The sequence below is a fragment of the Desmodus rotundus genome, chromosome 10 (assembly GCF_022682495.2).
Source record: "Desmodus rotundus isolate HL8 chromosome 10, HLdesRot8A.1, whole genome shotgun sequence".
In the NCBI taxonomy this organism is placed as follows: domain Eukaryota; kingdom Metazoa; phylum Chordata; class Mammalia; order Chiroptera; family Phyllostomidae; genus Desmodus; species Desmodus rotundus.
Genome location: NC_071396.1, coordinates 99499306 through 99521600, shown reverse-complemented (window position 1 = coordinate 99521600; position 22295 = coordinate 99499306). Strand labels below are relative to the sequence as shown.

At 36.8% G+C, this 22295-nt stretch overlaps 1 protein-coding gene across 3 annotated transcripts; it reads right to left on the bottom strand.

Moving 5' to 3' along the window:
* Positions 1–632: 632 nt before the first annotated feature.
* Positions 633–21885, bottom strand: C10H18orf54 (chromosome 10 C18orf54 homolog). 3 transcript variants are annotated; one of them, XM_024580638.3, is made up of 9 exons: positions 21685–21885; positions 20923–21013; positions 18226–18553; positions 16218–16988; positions 15749–15899; positions 13014–13116; positions 8591–8722; positions 6381–6451; positions 633–3349 (listed from the first exon to the last, which is right to left on the bottom strand). In XM_024580638.3, exons 2-9 carry the CDS (start codon positions 20932–20934, stop codon positions 3277–3279), a joined length of 1641 nt encoding a protein of 546 aa, XP_024436406.3. In that variant the 5' UTR covers positions 20935–21013; positions 21685–21885; the 3' UTR covers positions 633–3276. The 3 variants fall into 3 exon arrangements, with proteins under 3 accessions (XP_024436406.3, XP_045043932.2, XP_045043933.2); XM_045187997.2 differs by having other exon boundaries at positions 633–3080; XM_045187998.2 differs by having other exon boundaries at positions 16305–16988.
* Between the last annotated feature and the right edge of the window lie 410 nt (positions 21886–22295).

Genomic DNA, 22295 nt, shown 5'->3' with positions numbered 1-22295 from the left:
TGACCTAAATGAAAAACTGAGCGTTTCAAGTATAGGAAGTAATATGCCAAAGGGGAGAACATTTCTCAGGAAGTCTGGGAGAACCCGAGTAAAGCCATTTCATTGCAGCCGGCTTGCCGGAACCAACCATGAGGTTACAGTGCTGGGGTGCAGCAGAGTTCTGCAGGGACCGGTCCGTCCTCGGGGTCAGAGCTGAGAAGTGAAAGGCGATGCTGACGGTGGAAACAGGATGGAGAGATGCAGCTACACTGTGTTAAAAGCTGGTATTCTGTGAGAAAGGTGGTCAACACGGACAAGTCCAGTCCAGGGTAAGGACAGTGTAGAATAAGCTGGGAGGGTAAAAAGCTTTAAGATTTTGTTCAAAAAGAAATGCTCTTAACCACAGGTGACTATGAGGAAGGAGAGAAAGGAAGAAGTAGGAAAGGAGTAACTTCAGGTATCACAGGAAAAACACCAACACACAAGGTGTTCAGGCCGCACAAGGTGTTCAGGCCAGGCCCAGGTCTGCCCCGGTCGCTGGGACGGGCACTACAACTCAAACCACGCTCTCGGTGTGTGTGAAACGTCCAAATCATAGACGGAATAGAAGGACACAGTCTCTCACACTTGAAGAAAGCCCAGCTGTTCAGAAATTATCAATTTTATTGGCCTATCACTTCTCTTGTCTCCTTTCATACCACTTGCCTTTTGGCAAATTCGCTTCTTCATGATGGCACTGCCACCAAGCAGGTTTTGAGACACAATGAGAAGTGAGACAGGAAAATGAAACAAAACTCCCAATCTATGAGTGACTGCATGTATATTCATAAACGCAGGTGGGGAAAGGGGATTTTTCTCATGATTTATCTTCAGGCACCATTCCGGTGTAACTCTACGTAATTTAACAAGACATTATCATGAACACCAAATACAAAACACCAAAAATATCTACATGTATACATTTCAACAAGAAATACCATTAAAAAACATAACTCAAACAAACCAAAGACAGAGTTCTTCAATTTGGTCAGAAATCCCTATGAAGCTGAAATGATTATCACAGAAAAAACTCAAAGTAGAGTTCTTATAATAAAGAAAATTGAGTTGAGTTTTATCTTCACATATGCATAACACTTTTTTCCCTAGATCTCAAATAACTTTTGGAATTAGGTTAAATATTTTTCATACTCAATTTAAAAAGTTAACGTCTTATTTAACATTTTTCAATATACCTAAAGGAGAGAAAAAGATTGATACAATTTTATATTTGGAATGTAATTTTAAAAAATCTAATTGTTCTCATTAACTGCTTTAAACTCCTCACTTGGCAGTCTTAATACTGTAGTCTCCCCAGGAAAGCTCAAAATAAAAAATACTAAAATATTTAACATGTAATAAACTAAATTAATTCTTTTCTTGAACATTTATTGTTTCAATTTTATCTTTGTTGACCCTCCTAATATTTTTTAAAAGGTTGGAATTAATCATTTTGATAAGTATATTTTCTTTTTAGGTAAAAGACTAAACTTCCATATTTAACAAACAGAAAATACTCTTGGTAAATATAATCAAGTTTCTTAAAATACTAGTTATAACATAAAATTTTAGAATAGGCTTATCTTATTTAGTGTTGAAGATATGTTCTTGCAGGTGGAAGCACTAACCAAACCAGTACAAGTCCCAGTTGTTGCATCATAAACCCTCCGTAGACGCTAAGTATATACTACATGTTCTGTCTGATCAACATGTACTACGTAATTAGAAGTTTATTATGATATCTTTATCTTCTCTGCCTTCTTCAGAATTTGTCTAATAGTGGATTTTACTAAGCCTGGAGCATGATCAGCCCAGATCCACCTGATGTTCACCTGCTTAAAATCTGCAACAGCTAAGCCACATTTTTAATCATCAATGTAATGCCTTGTTTGGTAGGAAGCAAACTATTTGCAGAAGACCACACTCAGAAAACAGAATGTCACTGGCAGACACACCACAGAGCAAGGAAAACAAACACATTGAGGCAAGGGACTCTCAAACCAGGCAAAAAGACCAGCATAGCGTGACGGCGCTGACTCACTGACCCAGAAAAAGTGTTCACTCTACGTTTTTGACATGCGAGTTCTAAAACAAAGGTTTTATGTAGTGCGTTAAATTTGGAGAAAATCAAAAGCAAAATCTCTAACCTAATATACTTAGAAATTCCTACTGGAAATAAAGCTACTTAGCAAAGATGCTGCCATTTGGGTAAAGTGTTAATTTGTAGTATTTGTATACACAGATGGATATTCTTTCATTTCATCAGGCTTTTTAATACGCTTCATTAGTCACACTTCATAACTTAATCTGAGTTTTGCTGGTAAAGAATACAGCTCTGCTCACTTCCAGGTAGAGACAAACTTTAAAGACCACAGATTGTTTTAGAGAAAGTTCATCTCTTACAAAATAACTTTGAAAGAGTATTGCTTTCTAATTTCCCGTATTTGTTTTCTTTAAGTTTAGTCATAAAATTTCATAAAGCATCTGGTCACTGATCTCATAGTTTTTACTAATTTGACCCTAAAACTAAAATTGAAAAAATAATCTAATATCAAAATATTACGTTTTCAAATATCCCCCCAATAATGTTTTGTAAACTCTCAAGTATTACAAGATTATGTAACAGAGAATCAAAATCAAAGCATTAATTAAATAAAGTGCTCTTGGATTTCACAACATAAAACAATATTCCTTTTAGCACTGAACCACCCCATTATTAAAGTTTTTTGTAAATACAACATATCTTAAATATTTGATTTACAAAACTTAAAAATAACATACTTCCACATGGATAAGATACAGCACAATTTTGATATTCCTCTAAGCTTCTTAAAAACGGATGCTAATTGTATCAAAAAGTCTATTCCGCTTCAGAGATTTTAACTAGAAACCAGGAAGAGTTTAATAATCCAGAAGAGGCAGGCGATAAGGTGAGGGTGCTGAAGAAGGTTAAGTCCATGTGAGCTTCAAGAACAGGAGTCATCATCTTTGAATGTTAGACATTTGCTGGCCTGAAGACCAAAGTCCGACTACAGGACATCGTGTGGGTCCTTCCAGTTCACATTCTGGTATTTTGGTACAAAATGAGGATAGGTCACAAAAGCTATAGACATTTTCAAGTTTGTTTGTTTTTTAAATATATAATAATTGAACCCATCTGAAGAGTGCATGGCTTATAATAACTCTACCAGTTAGCAATAGGAAAAAAATACATTTTTGTTTTGTGGTGACTATTTATTGGTTAGACTTTTATTTTCCTCTTCACATTTTCGGTGACTGTTTCCCACTGGTATCATCAACCAGGTCTCTCAGGCGAGATAAATGGTGCAAAGCCCTTCATCAAAAAGTATAAAACATATTATACACCAATATTACAGACTGATAGGAACACAGACAGCAGGCAATGGTGATTACATTGTTTAATAACATCAGAATTAGTATGAGGAATGAATTTATAGAATAACTTAAGTATCAAATTGTGATGAAGTTTCCTTATAAAACTTTGATATCTAAATAATCAAAGGTTAAAATAATTCATCTAAAATTCTGTAACAACACTTATCTTTAAAATATTTTGTGTGTTCAAGGCTTTTTTTTGGCAAGTTAGCTGCGTAAATTTAGTAAGAAATAATAATGGGTATCATTTGTTATCACACTTAAAACATTTTTTCATGTAATTTTCACAACACGTTTGTGAAATAACATTTTATTTTGTTATATTGTGTATACCATTTCAGAAACTATTCATTTATTTTTAACGTACACTCGAGATAGCTAAAACTCAAAAAAATAAAGGATCAGTTACAGTTCTCAGAAAAACTCATTTTTATTGAGCATGGAGGAAACAAATGACAATTATGTTAAATAATGTAATATTATACCAACAACCTTGTTTTTGCAAAACTAAAGCTAAGATTATAGTATCAGTAGAGAAAATTCAATCATCCTTCAAACAAACCAGGAAGAGAGTGGCCCTTAACTTTCCAATCTTGCTCTAAAAACTGTCCCAGTTTTTCCTCCCCTATCCTTCAGATCCTAGAGCCACTCAGAAAATGTCAACCATGTTAATCAACCATATTTCGGGTCTCTGATAAATAAGAGACCAAGAAAAACAGAAATAATATAGCAATGTGTGCAGTAATCTCTAGTGGCCAATTACTAAGGTGAGCTAAGGGTGGTAACTATGACACCCTATTCTATAGTCTCTAACACAGGTTCAATAAATGTATATTAAATGAAATACATCTATATTTTACCCAAGATAAAGAGGTGGAAGAAACTGGCAGTATTAATTACTGCATTATATCTCTTTCCCACATCTCTTTCTTGGACACTTACTCAAATATAATTAATAAGAGAAGAATCTGGGTTCTGCTACCCTTTTGGCAACTTCAGTTAATTTTCGAGATTCTCATCTTCTTTAACTAAATGACAATAACATACCCAAAGTTACTAAGCAATTAGGCAAAATTAACTAGACACTACCATTTCTACATTATCTAAAGAATTATTTTCTTCCTAGAGATGCAGTTATGAGAAAAAAGGTAACTTGTAAATATACTTGAGACTTATCTTCCTTTTTCTTTTCAGGCTTGTTATTTAACTACCTGTGACTCAAGCAAAAGAAAACAGCAAATGACTAGAGTCTTATCTTACTGTTCACAACCCTAACGGCCACAGATCCCTTGGACTTCAAGGGTCTAGGAAATTGGATTGAGAAAAAAATCCTCATCTTTACCTTCACTAAATACTTTCTGTAAAGAAGAATCTTTCCATTATGCATGTAAGCAACAGACCAAAACCTGCAACCTTATATATGCCACAGAAAATGGAGATATTTTCATAACACATTATAGTCATTGCAGGAATCTAAAAATCTTTTATCATTACTTCAAAATTATAATAGTTATATGATAGTTACAAAATTAGAATAGGTATCAAAGCCACCGCCTTAGACTACATAGAACATATGTAGTCTAAGTCTTTCTGTTTACAGTCCAAAAGCTCGTATGACTTAACTAGCCAACTATTAGACAACTTTAAGCCTGGCTGTTTACCCACTGAACAGCGAGGTCTCACTGGTGATCCAGAAATCAATGCTTTCCAAAATTCCCTTTCTCTGTTTGCTGAGCAACACGTGAAAGGTAAAAGCATGCTGCGATTTAATGCTTTTACTCAATCTATGCAAAAGGTCTTCAAATTATGTTTTTACAAAATGAATTTTAACTTATCTATATTTTAAATGTAGTCTTATTTTAAATGCATTAATAATCACATATCACTACATAGAAATTTAATATTTTCATAACTACAAGTCAATATGACTATTTTCCTTTCTAATCCTATGTAGTTTACCTTATGCCTTTAAAAAACAGTGTCAGTGAAAAAGGAAGGGAGGGGAGTAGAGGGAAGGGAGCGGTGGGATGGGAAGGAATACAAAAGCTAAGCAGAACTGAAATCTCCCGTCCCCCTAGCTTGGCTGCACACACCAGCTGGCAGTTCCTTTCATGTAACTGGTATCTGCCCCACTGAGAATAAAATAATCCTCTTGGAGCGGACGCTTTCAAAAGTATTCCATTCAAAGGTATGTGTAGGGAGAAGTGGGGAAATAAATTGTAGAATATTGTTTATTTTTTTCTAAACAAGTGAAAAGACACACTAAGGGGAAAACACAAATTTGAGGGTTATGATACAACACCAAGTACAGCTGAGTGAAATGCTGTGACAAAAGTAAAAAATTTTCATCTTAGCATCTCGTGAACTCAGCACACCATCTTTTGAAGACACTTTATTTTCACACAACCAAACCCACAAATAAGAACTTTTCCCTTCCACCAATAAGGGAAGACTTGTCTTCTTCCCCACTTTTAAATTTAAGATGATAAAACTAAGAAAATAGGGGGATTAACTCCTTTAGGGCCTTTCGACCTTCTTATCCAGGGCATTGTATCTACGCTAGATTCCTGTGGATATAGGTCAAATCATGTACCATTAGGACTACAGCTATTCTAGAGGGAACATGTGAAAACACGTGCCATGAACGAGGTGCTCGTCCAGGGTATCCGCACCAATACTCATCTCACATCACTGCCATCGTTCAAAAGCAACAGCATCAATGTAGGCCATTCACACTCCTTGTGTTTTAAGTGTCTAAGGGTATCTCATAGGGTTCTAAGAACATTTTAAATCAGAAATAGCACAGTATTGAGAGAAAACTTCAGTATTAAACAGCATGTCCCAAGAAGTTTAACCATACCCATCATACCCTGAGAACTACTTCCTTACATCCTGTGACCTTCTGACTTCAATCCAAGAGATGGCTAAAACATATCACACATATCCACAAATCAGTACAGAATACTTACTTTTGAAGTGACCTAGTAATAGGAACCATGCTTTCCTTCAGTTGTAGTTTAGAGAAATCATCTTCTGAATCCTATTATTAAAAACATCAAATGCAACAAAATACCGAAAACATTATATAATTATAAACTTAAATACTATTTAATGTGAATGAAAAGAAAAGTAAAAATCACTGTCTTCATTTCCAAAGAAATAATTCTAGCAAATAATTTTCAGTAAAGTATTACTTTTATTTTCTCTTTATTCTAAAAATACAACTACTTCTTAGAGTCATCTTTCACTTGTCCTAACATATGCTTCTAAATGTATACCCAGTAAAAAACAAATTTTGGCTTGAAACTATGACTTCTCTGAACTTGGTTATGTCTCAATAACGTTTAAAAGGGGAGGGAAAACAAAGATGGATTACACTCTGTATGTTAATGTTGTGATTATTATAAAGGAAAGAGAAATAGCTAGAAATAAACTCACAAGAGTAGGCTGTGCTAGTTCCCAAGAGTTAATCCACTCCTTTTTAACAAAAACTGAATTTCAGAAAGCTCTACTGAGTAACAATAGCAATAATAAAACAAGGACAATAAAAACATTTCTTGAATATTTAAAGGTATTATTATCTGCAAATAACATTATTATTTCAGTTTTTATAACTTTTTATTTTTTATTATTATTTTTAGTATATTCTTATTCTCACTTCAGGACATTTTTTTATTGCTTTTAGAGAGAGGAAGGGGAGGAAAAGAGAGAGAGACCTTCCCTGGTTGCCTCCCATACATGCTTGGTCCCAGAGCACATGCTCCCAGACCAGGGATTGTAAACACCTGGACCAGGGACCAAACCCACAACCCAGGCATGTGCCCTGACCAGGAATTGAACCCACAACCCTTCCGTTACGGGATAGCACTCCAAACCAGCCACACAGGCCAGGGTATTATTTAAATTTTTAAAAGTTTTTATTATTAGGATAAGTGTTTTTATCAATAAGGCATTTATTAAGTTTTTAATCAGGTGCCAAGCACTATAGTAAGTATTTGATATAATCTGTCTTAATTTCTCAACAACTTCATTTTACAGAAGAAAAAACTGAAACTAAAAAGGTACGAATACTGCACTTGCTAGTTAAGTGGCAGAATTAGAATTTACAATCAGACTGGAATTATATGAACATTCTCCCAAGTTATAAATAACTATATTCATAAACACTCTACTACTGTGAAGAAAACTCAACCCCTACAGATTTGTAGCTGAAAGCAGAAACATATTTCCGAATTTCTAGGAAACACTTAAAAATTCAGTGGTTTTAAAATAAACTTTAGCCCCCGCCAGAGTGGCTCACTGGGTTGGAGCACCGTCCTGTAAACTGGAAAGTCACAGGTTTGATTCCCAGTCAGGGCACATGCCAGAGTTTTGAGTTCGGTCCAGGTCGGGGCATGTACAAGAAGCAACCAATCAGTGTTTCTCTCCCTCCCTCCCTTCCCCCCCCTAAAATCAGTAAGCGTGTCCTTGGGTGACGACAGAAAAATAAAACTTTACAGAACTGTCTTTAGAAGTCAGTAAACACATGGCACCAATCTCAGGTGACAAAGACACGTCTAGAAGTCCAGGTTTTCTAGATCTCCCCAATCTATACGTACATGTCGGACTACACGGAATAATTTTGTAGGGCATTAAAAAAATAACTCTTACAATCCTTTCAGACCATAGTTGTAATACCACCATATCTAAATAAGATGTTGAATTCATTACCATAAACTAAATAAAACAATCCATTCATGAATATACAACTGCAGAAATTTAATAGTATTCAATTTGAATTCACTTGCTTTTTTTTTATATATATATTTTATTGTTTATGCTATTACAGTTGGCCCACTTTTCCCCCTCCACCCGCCTCCACCCAGCCCGCCCTCCATTTCCATAATCAGTCCCCTCACTGCTGTCCACGTCCATGGGTCCTTCACCCATAGGTGTGTCGATAATCCCTTCACCTTCTTTCAATCAGTCTCCCCCTCCCCCACCCCTCTTACAGGGATCAGTCTATTTCATGATTCCATACCTCTGGTTCTATTTTGCTCATCAGTCACTTTCTACAACTCTACAACATATGTTATGTGCCATGTCTATTAACATAAAACTAGAGGTCAAACTAAAAAAGATCTAGAAATAAATCTTATCTCTTCACAGACCCCAGTTCATAAATCAAGTTTGTGCTTACTTGCGTAATTTCTCCTTTGGGCTCTGTAGTTTTATGCTGGTTGAAACTTTCTTGTACAGCCTGAAGATTAAATAACATTTGTTTCAGGGCTTCAACGGGACCGTGATGTTTCCCTCCAGAAAGGGTACAGCTCTAAAAGTTAAAACAAATGAACAATTAACCATTCCCATTCAGGGACAAAAAGTTCTATTTTGTATGATTCTTCCCCAATACAAAACTAATGCAAAAATCCCAACAATATATGTCAATAAAGTGTTTTAAAAATTGTACGTAACTCATCGCCTCGCCTTACCCGGCTCCCAGATGAAGTTACTTAGTGACAATCATCATGAACAGCCTGGCACTTCCTTTCTCGTTGTTGCTCTTTTCAAATGAACAGTACTCGTTTACATTTGCAATACATTCATTGAGTACATTGAAAATCACAGATTTTTAGAACTAAAAGTTCCCTAGAGAGCAGGTAAGCCAACCTGCTCTTTGCAGGTGTGTAAATGGAGCTGGTTATCAGCTGAGCAAGGACTGGAATTTTAAATACAGTGTTCTCTACACACATTTAGGTGTGCTTTGACACACAGAATACCGGTGTTCCACCTCTTCACGGGCCACATATTCCTTGCTACCCGGAAACACTCATAACTCAAGTGTCACTGATCTTACCGCATCCAAAGGAGGCAACAGCACTTACACAGTAAGTGGTCCGGATTCTTTTAAGTGAATCTGTGCGGGATATTTTTGAACTTCTTTCTAAAATTCTTACCAACCTATTATTTTCACATTATTCACACGAGTTGCTGTGTCCTGAAAACTATCCACAAAGTGGCAAATTGGCCTCTTAAGATGTAATTTAAAATACTTTCAACATAGACAGTATACTATATGCACAGTTTAAACTTCAAGGCCAGAGGAAATTGTTGACATAAGAATATTAGAAGTGGGCTCTCACTGATGAAGAGATTCAAAGTTAAGCATAAAAGCTGAAAAGATTTTAAAGGCACCTCACAGCTATATGAACACAGTGTAAGAAAGTACTATGCTGTAAGTCTGAAACTATTAATGATACAGAATAATCCTGACTGTGAACTGTAATTGAAAAAAAAAGAAACATGATGTGAGAAAGTAAAATGATGCAGCTGCTATGGAAAATGGCATGGCACTTCCTCAAACACAAGCACAGAATTATCTTACAACCTGTAATTCCCCTTCTGCTTATACACCCAAAGAAGAGAGAGCAGACTCTGACAGACACATGTATACCCACGTCATAGCATTATTCACAACACAAAAAGTTGAAAGCAGCCCATGGTTTCATCAGCAGATGACTGGACAAACAAAACATGGTACATACAATGGACTACTACTCGGTCTAAGAAAGGAACGGAGTTTTGACACATGCTACAACAAGTGAAACAAGGTAGTCACAGAGGACAAATACAGGGTTCCTCTAACATGATGCTACAGGTTGAACTGTGTCCCGGAATTCATGTTACAGCCCTAACCTTGAATTCAGCTGTATTTGGAGAAGGGCTATGGGAGGTAACTAAGATTGAATGAGGTCATAAGGCTGGGGGCTTTGACACCATAGGATTAGTGTCGTTATGAGAAGAGACATCTGGGAGCTGGAGGAAAGGCCACTGTAAGGACACAGTGAAAGGCAGCCATCCACAAGCCAGGAAGAGAGTGTGTGCACCAGGAACAGAGTCTGCCAGCAACTTGATCTTAGATTCCCCAGTCACCAGAACTGTAAGAATAAAAATCTGTTAGGCCACCAGCCTCCAGTATTTTGTCTCGGCAGCCTGAGCAAACTAACATACATAAGGTTCCTAGAACAGTCAGGTGCACAGAGACAGAAAGTAGAATCATGCTGGCCAGAGCTGGGGGAAAATGGCACGGGGAGTTAATGCTGACTGGGTAGAGAGTTCCGACTGGGGGAGATAAACACGTTCTGGAGATGGGCAATGGTGATGGCTGCACAACCATGTGAAGGGACTTGCTGCACAGAGGTGCCCACTTAAAATGGTTAAAACAGTAAGTTTTATGTTATGTAGATCTTAGCAAAATTAGATAAAGAAAAAAATTGGGGCATAACGATCTAGTAGGCTCTACCCTGCCCACTTGGAGCCAGCGCCCGAGGCACTCACTGTCTCTGCACTGAGCCACGGGTTTGGGGGAATTTCTGGTCACCCGAGGGCTACCGTAGGGTTACAAAAGCCTGCCTCTGGAACCTGCCATCTGCCGCCAGTGGACTCAGGCAAGGCAGTGGTCAGAGCACCAAAACAAGGACACTACCCAACAGATCATATAAACTATTTCGCACCATTTACTAAAGAATATTCATAAATGTTCGTATGTCTGATAGAACTGTTTCTTAAACTTGTCATTAAAACCTTGAAGTGAATATATCTGAGAACTTTTTTGTTCACATATTCAAAAATAAACAATTTAAGCCAAATAGAATAAAAAATGAACCACCTAATGCTATTACAAATGAACAAGATGACCACACTGAAAGGGGTTGGGAAAAAATAATTAACCAAGGTGACTTTGGAAAACAATACTTTGGCTATTGTAAGGCTAAAGACAAAAAAAACTATATACAAATGTTATCAAATTAGTAAATTTGTTTCTTACAGGATTATTGGATAGTAATTCTGGAACTATCTATATACTAAGATTGAACAAATAAGTTATTATAGGTAATGAGTCAGGATTCTCACCAGTAGAGAAAGCTCCTGGTGAGCTCCTTACCTAAGAAATGGCACCATCCAATCCTTTAGTTGCTTGGCTCAAACATCTTGGACTCATTTTTTAAATCCTACCTCCATCCTACCAGGTCTTCCTTCAAAGTACACCCTAAGTCCGGTTCCAGCCACCTCCCACGTACCCAGTCTATTCAAGCCTCTGCAATCCCTATCCTGAATGACTGCAAAAACGCCATCCTTTTCTGCTCCTTCTCCAACTGCTCTTAAATCTAAGCTCATACAGCTACCATTTCATACTTTAAAATATCTATCTGACGATTTCATTACTCCACTCAAAACTCTCCAGTGACTTCTCACTCAGAGAAAATGTAAAATCTTCATTCCGTAGCTCAAAAGCCCCTACATATCTGGCTCCTCGGTTACCTCTCCATCTTTCCTCTTAGCATCCTTCCCCGTGTCCCTGCTGACTGAGCTACACTGACTGGACTCCGACATTCCTGATGCCAAGCACAGCTCTGCCTGGGGTCTCAGCATTTACGATGACCTCCGCATGTAAAGAGTCATTTCCCCACGGAGATTTGGGCTATTCACCCCGACTAGGTTTTCGTTCACTAGAGAGGCCATTCCTGACTACCCTATTTAAAACTGTAGTCTTGTTTCTCTTTCCCAATTAATTTTTCTTCATAACATTTATAGTACTCCCTTATATATTACAAATTAAATTTTTGTTGTTTGTCTCTTCAACTAGATAAAAAAATCTAAGAGGCAAGGATTTCCTCTCTTTTTCACTACTAGGAATACAGTTCCCCCAAAGGTGCTTGGTACTCAAATATTTGTCAAATGTTTGATAATTAAGCTTCACTTACCCAGCACCTGCTGTTCTATCTTATACAGAGCATTAAGGTCTGTAGTAAATTCCACTGGAGGAAAAAAGATATTTTATTAAATTTTTTAGCTAATTTTTATTTTGAGTGTTCAACCTCTCAAATCTAGAATGTTAAGAACCCAAAAATATTATTTGAATATCTAACACCATGTGTTGTGTTTCTAAATCAAATTGTACATCATTACTTATGTACAAATATACACATTTATGTTTTATTTTGGGGTTACCTGCAAGATGAATATATACTGATTTAGTAAAGTTAGATAATAATTTTCCTATTTTAAAAATTATACAGATTTATAATTTTATTTTAGAAACACAACTCTCAATAATCAGCTGCCCTATGGGAAAATATAATTGTCTGTTTTATATGTTTTCCAGAAAAAAAAAATTGTAATGACAATTTAAACTCTCTGTAAGAGTTCAATCTCAGGCCCCTTTACTGCAGAATACTCAGGTAATTATCCATAATTCTAGGAGAGATGGTTTCATGCAGGGGTGTCCAACCCACGGCCCACAGGCCACACACGGCCTAGGATGGCTATGAATGCGGCCCAACACAAAATCGTAAATTTACCTAAAATCTTTTTTCTGCTTATTAGTTGTCGTTAGTGTTTGCATATTTAATGTGTGGTCCAAGACAACTCTTCTTCTGGTGTGGCCCAGAGATGCCAAAAGATTAGACACCTTTCATGGATGGTTGAAACTTTCATTGTATGTGTGTTCGGGAAGAAGGGATATGCATCATTTTTTGTTTTATAATATCTAAATGACTTAGAAATTACTATCTACATATCAGTAATCTTTTAATAAGTTAAAAAGATTTACCTTCACCCACCTGATTATCATCATTTAAAAAGTCTTCAAGGAACCCTTTTTCACACTTCACCCTTGAAGCCTGTTGAGGGCTATCCTCAGCGTTAACAGGAACAGGAGATTTGCTAAACAGAATTTAAATACAAGATAGCAATTAAATTCCCAATTTATAAAAATTAGTATTAATTGAAGGGTTATAATTTAAATATAAGTGGTCGCCAAGAAATAATCATTGCAAGTATGATTCATATTGATTTTGCTTGGTAATTCTCTCATCTTTTCCCTTAACTGATAATAGAATCTAACCCTCCCTATCTCCTTGCTTCTCCTTTAAAGCTTTAAGAAAAGGACTATAAAAAAATTGAAAATGTTAGTTTTCAAATAAACAAGTAAGCTTTCAACTATAGGCTATGCTTATAGCTCACTTGTTTGAAATAAGCAGTACATTTTTCCAATTAAACACCATTAGTTACCCAATGATGATACACAAAACTCCCACAAATATATAAGATTTTCTACTGGGATGGCAGTTACATGCTCTGCCATGTCAAAGCAATAGGACAGACGTCCCCGCCCAGAACTGGCATTAACATAGAAGACAGATTAGAGAAGGAAAAGAATCAATTTGAAATTAAAATTCCTGAGTTCGAATTCTAATCCCATTCACTATATGACTTTACATAATTTATTTATCTGAATTTCGATTTCTACATTTATAGTCTCATTTATCTCAAGTAAATCTTCAATTAACTCTATGTACCTGTTACATTTAATAAATGCTCAATAAATATTAATTTATTTCTTGATGTAAGGGGTAGTAGAAAAAAGGGCATCCCTATCAAAAGTAAGAAATTTCCCCAAACCAAATTCTATTAGAGAATAAACTCATTCTTTCTTTGATTTAAATATCATTATGAGATGTGCTTCTAACTCAAGTACTCAGATCTCTAAGTCTTTTTATAACATGTAAATGTCACAATGCTAATTTTTCTTAATTAGCAGCATTTTATTATTAATTCATTTGATTTGTAATTCACTCTGAGCTTTTTATTGCTCTCAAGTAGCCTTTTCCTCCATCCTTTATCAAAAGAGTTTGTACATCCACCCATCATTATCAAAAGCATTCACCTGACTATTGAAGATGGGTGCTAGGTATATAAGGATTCATTATGCTATTCTTCCACCTTTGTATTTGAAATTTTCCCATATAAAAATTGAAACAAAAAAGCAACTATCTGGTGGTAGCTGTAGTCAATCTTTTAACATACTACTTTGGGTATATCCAGGTCCATTTTGTTTTTAAGACAGATTGATAACAATTTGTCAATGTCATGTTGAGGCCAGGTCTATCCCTCCTTCTCACAATCCATCATTAATTTTATATACAAACATGCCCATCATTACATGAATTCATTCTTTACTGTGTGCAATGTACTGGGCCAAACCCCTGATGGTAATAATTATACCAGTCACAGGTTCTATTACCTAGCTATGAAGCACATTAAAAAATTTTACTCTTAAATACCTGATATTATTTGCTCACCCATTTTGGTTCCAAATGAAAGCAAAGTATTGCAGCTATGGTACTTTACAAATACAGAAAACAACTGGTAATAAGAAATTAAAAAATAAGAAAGGTAAAAATTAAATGAGATCATTAACCCATTTTTAGAAAGGTATTATTGAACCAACAATTGAGAAATAAAACTAAACTAAGAAAAAAATATTCTGAATAATCACCATAATTACAATTTATGAGATCATCATAATATCCTAACTTAAGTACCTTTATTTATTTTCTAACCAATTGAATCCTCACACAAACACCAAATAAAATAACTTGTACAAGACCTTGTACAAAGTCAAGTTGTACAGAATGGACGTAACTTGTACAAGGTCTCAGTGAGGAAGTGACAGAGCTGGGATTCCAAACCAGTGTCATAATCAGTGTCCACATGAAAAAAAAAAAGATATTCAACTGAAAAGTAATCAAAAAGTATCCAGGAATTACTAAACACCATCTATGACAAAATAAAAGTATAAACAACTGAATATAATAAATATCAGAACCTAAGGCAGGATATAGGGTTACCAAGAATGCGTATCTGGTAAGTCTAGATATAATAGTAACCCTAAGACACTAAGAAAAAGCTTTCCTATCTAAACTCCCAATCCTTATTTCATGCTCATATTCAATTAACTAGGTGAACCCTTTTTACTCTGCAAAACCACTGAAAGGTTAAACACACAAATGAAAACAATCTCAGAAACTATAAAGATTTACAGAATAGACAATATATAAAATGGAAAATCACTTAAAGGAGTTAACTGAAAGAGAAGGTAAAATGTAAGTGAAAAGAAATGGATAACTAATATATGGAAAGAATATAAAGGGAGAAAAAATTTAAAAGTAGAATGGAAGTAATTAAGAATTTTATAGCCCTTTCTTCTGCAAAATAGTTGCTTTTGGTTCTAATTCCTCACATTAAACATATATGAATATTTTATAGTACAACAAAAGGAACATGTAACAAAGGCAAAAGTTATATAATGTATCCAAGTTATGAAACATTACACCATCTTGTGGTAACAAATGAAAAGCTGCAACATAAACCAAAGCAACTCCGAATACCATGTTCTACAGAATTACCATTGCTAATTATCATTAAGCTATTTAAAAATAAATTAGAGGTTCACACATTTTTTCATTTGGAAAACTAATGACCTCATATGACTTTTCCATTATAACATACTTACAAAGTAACAGGAATATTCTCCCATGATCTTTCTGCTTCAAGTTTATCTAATGAACAAGGACTGTCGTCCTGTTTCATAGACTTCGGCAGTTCTTTAGTACAATGCTCTAGATTTCTCTTGGCTTTCAGGATAAGCAATTCAATTTTGTCACCTATTTAAAAGATTATATTAATTCTTTCTTAAAAAATGCAAACCACAGCAAAAATCTCACAAAAGCAACAAGAATTCAGGTAACTTGGAATATATATACATCTGTAACAGCAAAGTATATCAAAATGTGACATTTAAAACAAATAAAAGGGAGAAAAGACATTTTCTATTTACAAAATGCTACATAAATGAAAACCATAGGAATTCAAGAGATCTATCACCTGATCATTATATCAAGAATGTAACATAAAAGTTCCTAGATATTAGGTCAAATTACAGCATTTTCTTTGGTTCTTAAAAACAAACAAAAAACAATTACCACTGAATGGCTTTTTGGATTGTCCTGGAAGAAGTGGATTTTCACATTGACATTGGCTATGTTCAGAATCACATTTATATTCATTACCTAATCCTTTATCACCACTCAGGAAATCTGAAATGTTCGAGGGTTCAAAAGAATATTCAAAGCAATCTAATTTATTTGTAAGTCGAGAAGTTCTTTGTGCCTGATAACTATGTCTTGGGGAACACTGCTCTTCTTTAAATATTTTATGAATCCTTTGGCTATTTGTGTCGGGTAGCAAGTCCTGATTGTGGAGCCAGACTGGGTATTTGAAATCAGGTATACTAGTTATCCCTGAAACATTAAGGTCAGATTTCTGGCCAGTGAGCCATCTTGGGTAATTCTTTTCAAGACTGTGTTCTGAACTGTCCTTGAAAGATGATTTCTTGGAAAAAGATAAAGATGGTTCAGAAATGCATTTATTAGTATTATTTACAAGTTTTAAGTTTTTTAGCCTACGAGACTGTTTTCCATTTACATTTGTGTTTACTAAGTTATCCGTGTTCATGGCAGTGGAGGATTCTTGAAAATGTTGATTCTTTTTAGTGTCCGACGAACTCAGTCTTCCAATGCCTTTCTTGGTTTTCTTGCTGATTCGGTGACCTGGTCCAAGGCAAGTAAAAGGAAATGATCCATCTGCTGGAAGTTTTAATAGATCATCAGTTGTTAGGCTAATGGAGTCTATGTCATTAATAGTCGGTCTTCTAGAAGATAAGGAGCTTTTTCTGTGATTGAAATTTTCAAAAGCTAAAAAACAAAGCATAGTTCTGTTTATTTTCCGATATCACATATAAAAATACTTTAAAATATTCATAAGTAAATGAGAATTAAGAATTTAAGAACCATTTTTGCCACTTTCCTTTTATCTTCATTAAAGCGTTGACTAAAAGATGTAGGTTGATAAAATAGGATGTACTTTTTTACCTCACATCTCCAAAGTAGTTTTAACTAATTTCTACCCTTTTCTCTCCAACCGCCTGAATCTTCCCATGTTCTTTAACTTACTGTTCTTCAACTTTTTTCATTTAGACGTACCCAATGCACTAATGCACTCACATTAACACTGGCCACTCAATACTGGCTGCAACACGGGAAAACAGATGTGATTAGGTGGAAAAAAATTTGCTTTCTTGCCTAACAACTCTGCAATAGCATTAACACACAGTAAATAGCTGTTCCAATTCTCCTCTTCTGGAATAGTCCACATCCTTCTAAGAGTTGAATGCAAACTCTTTCCATACTACAGCTATTCCATAAATGCTCAGTAATTGGGTTATCAACAGATGCATTTTCCAAATCTGTACTCATAAAAGCCTTACCAAGTAAAAACCCTTAACATGCCCTGGCTGGTGTGGCTTAGTAGATTGAGTGCCAGCTTGCGAACCACAGGGCCATCAGTTCGATTCCCAGTTAGGGCACATGCCTGGGTTGTGGGCCAGGTCTCCAGTAGGGGGCGTGCAAAAGGCGACCACACACTGTTGTTTCTCTCCCTCTCTTTCTCCCTCCCTTCCACTCTCTCTAAAAACAAATAAATAAAATTTAAAAAACAGCCTCTAAATGTATTATGAATATTATTGCCCCATAGAATACAGATCAGGAAGACTAATATAATACTATGCCATCAATTGGAATTGATCAGGTATAACTAAAAAAGGCTGAGATTCATTTGAAGTCATCAGGCAGTAAAGGAAAGCTAGAAATCACCAAGTCAATGCTCTTTCCATTATGCAGTAATAAAAAGGTTTAAGGATTAGGGTCAGCCATCCGGTAGGATTCATCAGCTTCCCCTCCAAGGTCACAAGGAGATCTTAACTAAAAATTCCCGAGAACCGGATAATTACAGAATCTTTTAAGAAACATATCCAGACCTCAACATTATAAAAGTCATTTTTACCACAAAAGAACAAAGAAAGAAGCATGTAGTTTTCAAAGACTACAACTGGTCTCTCAAATCTGTGGAGAGGAGGAGAGGAAAAAAAAATACCATTGTTTGGTTTATAAACATAGCTGGAGAATTCTGGCACATTAGCAGGGCACTTGCAAATGTTCATCTTTCCAGTGGTTACACCAGGACACATCTGGCTTAGATCAAAGTCATCAATATAGGCCTGCAGGGCCTGCGATGCAGAACTGTACAGTTTGTCCTTGTACTGAAAAGAGCCATCAGAGTTGGAGGAATGACTGCCACTCAGGCTGCAGCTTGCTAACAAAGAAGATACTGAAGATTCCCGAGAACAAACTCTGTGTTTTGTATTTGATTTTGCCATGCCTTCCTCAAAATGGTTATTTCTGTTCATTTCTCTTAGAAATAACTGTAATACAAAAACAAAAGATTATGGTTCAAAGTAAAAGGAATAACAGACACATGCAAAGAAATTACTAAATATGTAAACTTTTTATAATTTTCTTTAAAGAATAAAATTCATTATCTATAAATCCCTTTTAGGCAATACACATTATATGTTTCTATTATTTTAATTATTATGAATTCCTTTATCATTTATTTAGAAAATATTTATTGAGTACCTACTATGTGCCTAGAATTAAGTATACTAAAATTATCTGAGAACATGCATGGAAAGTCCCAAAAAAAGAGTACTCACTTTTTAATTCCTAAAAACTACTGAAGTACATACAGTCTCTTCTTATGTTGGTATAGTTTACGACATCAAAATACCTAACATCCCTCTATACAGATTTTTCAATTCATAAGCCTACCACCATGCACTGCAGATAGTAAATGCTCACTTTTTTTTAAATTAAGATTTCTTTAATTGATTTTAGAGAGAGGAAGGGGGAGAGAGAGACAGAGAGAGAGAGAGACATTGATTTGTTGTCCTACTTATTTGCGCACTCATTGGTTGATTCTTGTATGTGCCCTGACTGGGGACAGAACCTGCAATCCTGACCTACCAGGATGGCTCTCTAACCATTCAGCTACCCAAACAGAGCTTGCTCAGTAAGTTTTTAAAGGCATCCAGTGAGGTATTAGAAACAAGAAGGAACAGGGAAGAAGAATGTTATAAATGTCAATATGTAACTTTATCCAACCCCTTCACCTAAAAAGAGCTGAGAGAACAAAATATAAAGACATAAACTACAAGTCATATCATAAGATGAACACGTCAAATGCTCTTTTCCTAAAACAATACTGTTAATAGTAACTTTCTGACCTTCATTTTGGTACTACCCTCACTATATTTTATTCTTAAATATATTCAGCCCACCTCTTTTATAGGAGACTTAAATAATTAGAAAGCAGACATTGTATTCATCTTATTGTTTTTCCATTAGTAAAACTGAGGGAATTCCTATCTACCTCAGTATAGCAATAGGATCTATATTTGAAAACCTAAAAAGTAACAGAATGCATAGGCACTCTGTTCATTTGATATGATATTACATTCTTTTAAAATTAAATCAATGGATTTTCTGTACTAAAAATAAGATTAATGTCTAGGACTTAACACATGCTATGATGTTATAGTTAATATGTTTAACTTTTGGCTGTATTTTGGAATATTTAGGATATAACAACTTTGAATGCAATCTTAACTCTCAAAATTGACTTTATAATACTGAGAGTTTTCCATTTAAGAAAAAAAAAACAATAAAAAGTCATCCTGCCTCTCAGCCTAATGTGCAACCGCCTTTGCAAGAGAGCGGAGAGCAGTGAGTGGAAGCAGCAACAGAACATAAGACAATGTTTCGCTTCTTTGATTTCCCCGAGTGCTATGATATTGGTATATATCCCAAGAAAGAATGGCTGGACTAACATTCATGGTGGCCAAGATGTGGAAACAACCCAAGTGTCCTCCATCAGTGGATAAAGATGCGGTACATACGTACAATGGAACACTACTCCGCCGTAAGAAAGGATAAAATACTGCCATTTGTGACAACATGGCTGAATCCCTACAGTGTCATGCTAAGCGAAATAAGTCAGAAAAGGAGAACTACATGATTTCACTCACATGTGAGCTATTGACAGAAAGCAACAAACAAACAAAACACTCAGAGACGAAGACAATTGTATGGTGGGTAGCACAGGGGAAGGGGTGAGGGGGCAGCAAGAGGTAAAGGGGGTCAAATACATGATGACAGGAGATGAGACTTTAGGTGGAGAGTACAGAAACCAATACACTGATGATGTATTACACACTTGTACACCCAAAACGTACCTGTTATTAACCAGTGTCACCCCAATATATTCAGTAACATATATTTAAAAAAAAAAAAAAAGAATGGCTAGACTAAGTCAGGTTTGCTCTCCTTATCCCACTCACCAATGATGTTTAAATTTTCTGAAACAAATACTGCTTGGCTATTAAGCTTGATCAAACATTTTGTCCCTTATTCCAACACAGTACATGTAGGTTACTGGTTTTAATTTTACAAAATCTCAAAAACAAAACAAAACCCTACAAGGCAAAGTCGATGGGTCACAGTTCTCAGTAAGTGGGTAATAACCTTTATTTTAACTCACAGGAGGCAAAACAAAAATAAAAACAAAAAATCCACAACTGAACTTTTATTGTATAGACTCTCCAAAAGTATAAAACTAAAATAAAATAAACCCTATGCAGCTATCACCCTTCTTCAGTTACCAACATACCCAAACATTTTACAATATCCACCCATTTCTCCCGCAGGATTTGGGAGCAAATCCTAAATATCTTACCATTTCTTCCATACACACTCGTCCATATCTGCATAAGGAAATCCATCATTCCCAACAAAAGGTGAAACGAATGGCAAGAAATTTCAACTACCTTTGATTCAAAAACAGAATATTCCGTGTTAAATAACCAATGGGAATAGCTCAGAAGAAATTAACAGATCTTAGAAATAACAGCTCTTGGGGGAGGGGGTACAGAGAACTAAATGGTAATAGAAAAATAAAAAAAGGAAAAAAGAGAGATGGTAGCTCTGTGATCTATGTGATGAACCCGATCGTGTGTTTATAGCCTACAGTAAAAAGAATAAACCCATAAAGCCAGGATTCTTGGCGCCCCCACACCAAAGCATCCTGTCCCCTCCGGGCGTTGAGTTCAAACCGGCCCCGGAATCTAGGAAACGCCCTCCCTGCGGGATCCCAGCAATGACACGCACGGGCTCGTCAGGACCTTCAGGGCCGTCGCCAGTTAGCGCCAGGGGTGCGGACTGAGTTTCTCCAGGACACGGTCCAAACGCCTAAGCCCCCAGCTCCCCACCCCCGCTTCAATCGACGTCTCCAGTCCCCCGAGGCCCACGTCAGGTCCCCTCCGTCCAGTTCCGCGACCCTTCCCCACCTAGGGGCCCTCCCCCTACAGTTGTCCCCTTCCCGTAGGGACTCTCAACCGACTCCTTTCAACAGGAGACGTCTTCCCCCTTCTCTCCCCGCCACCTTCCTTTAGCCCTTCCCTCGGGCTGTCAAAGGATGGGACGCTCCTCGAAAACACACCCCTTTTTCAGGTCGAACTCGCAGACGAAGATCCACAAAGAAATAAAAAAGCACACTTCCACAACTCGCAGCCGAAAGCCCAGGCCTGTATGCGGGCCGGAGACGCGACAAAGCATCCCCGATGCGAACAGAGCCGCGCCAGCACCGCTCGCTCGCAGCATCCTCCGCCGTCACAGCAGAGCGCGACGCCCGCGCAGGCTTTCAAACTGACCCAAATGGCAGCGGCTGGCCGAGCGCGTGCGCAGTGCTCGGGCGCCGGAGGGCGACGGGAGCCGGAGGGCAAGGCGACGCCGCGGGGCCTTAGGTCGCGCTGCCTGCTGGGAAGTGTAGTTTCTTCCTCCTCATCTTTCTGGAGAGGGAGTTCTGGACCCTGTCTGTCCACGATTCACTGCCACTCCGCGCACGTGCCAGGCTAAGCCCGCTTCGGCCAGCTCCCGGAACTGAGTGAGGGGACTCGGTAGGGACACTTGGGACACTTGCGTCTGACGTTTCGGTCTCCGGGAGTCAGTTCCACCTTCCCAAGTGAGCTCGGCTCCCCGCTTTCAGAGCACCCGCTTTCCAGGATAAGACAGCATCTCGCCCGGGGGCAGATCCCGAGACCGCTGCCTTCC

Excerpts from the sequence above, each read along its gene's own strand:
- C10H18orf54 (XM_024580638.3), bottom strand. Across the intron at positions 6,452-8,590 it reads CCAAAGGAGAAATTACGCAA|GATTCAGAAGATGATTTCTC; the intron begins GTAAGCACAAAC and ends TTTTAATAATAG. Across the intron at positions 3,350-6,380 it reads ATTACTAGGTCACTTCAAAA|GGCTTTGCACCATTTATCTC; the intron begins GTAAGTATTCTG and ends TTTTTGATGAAG.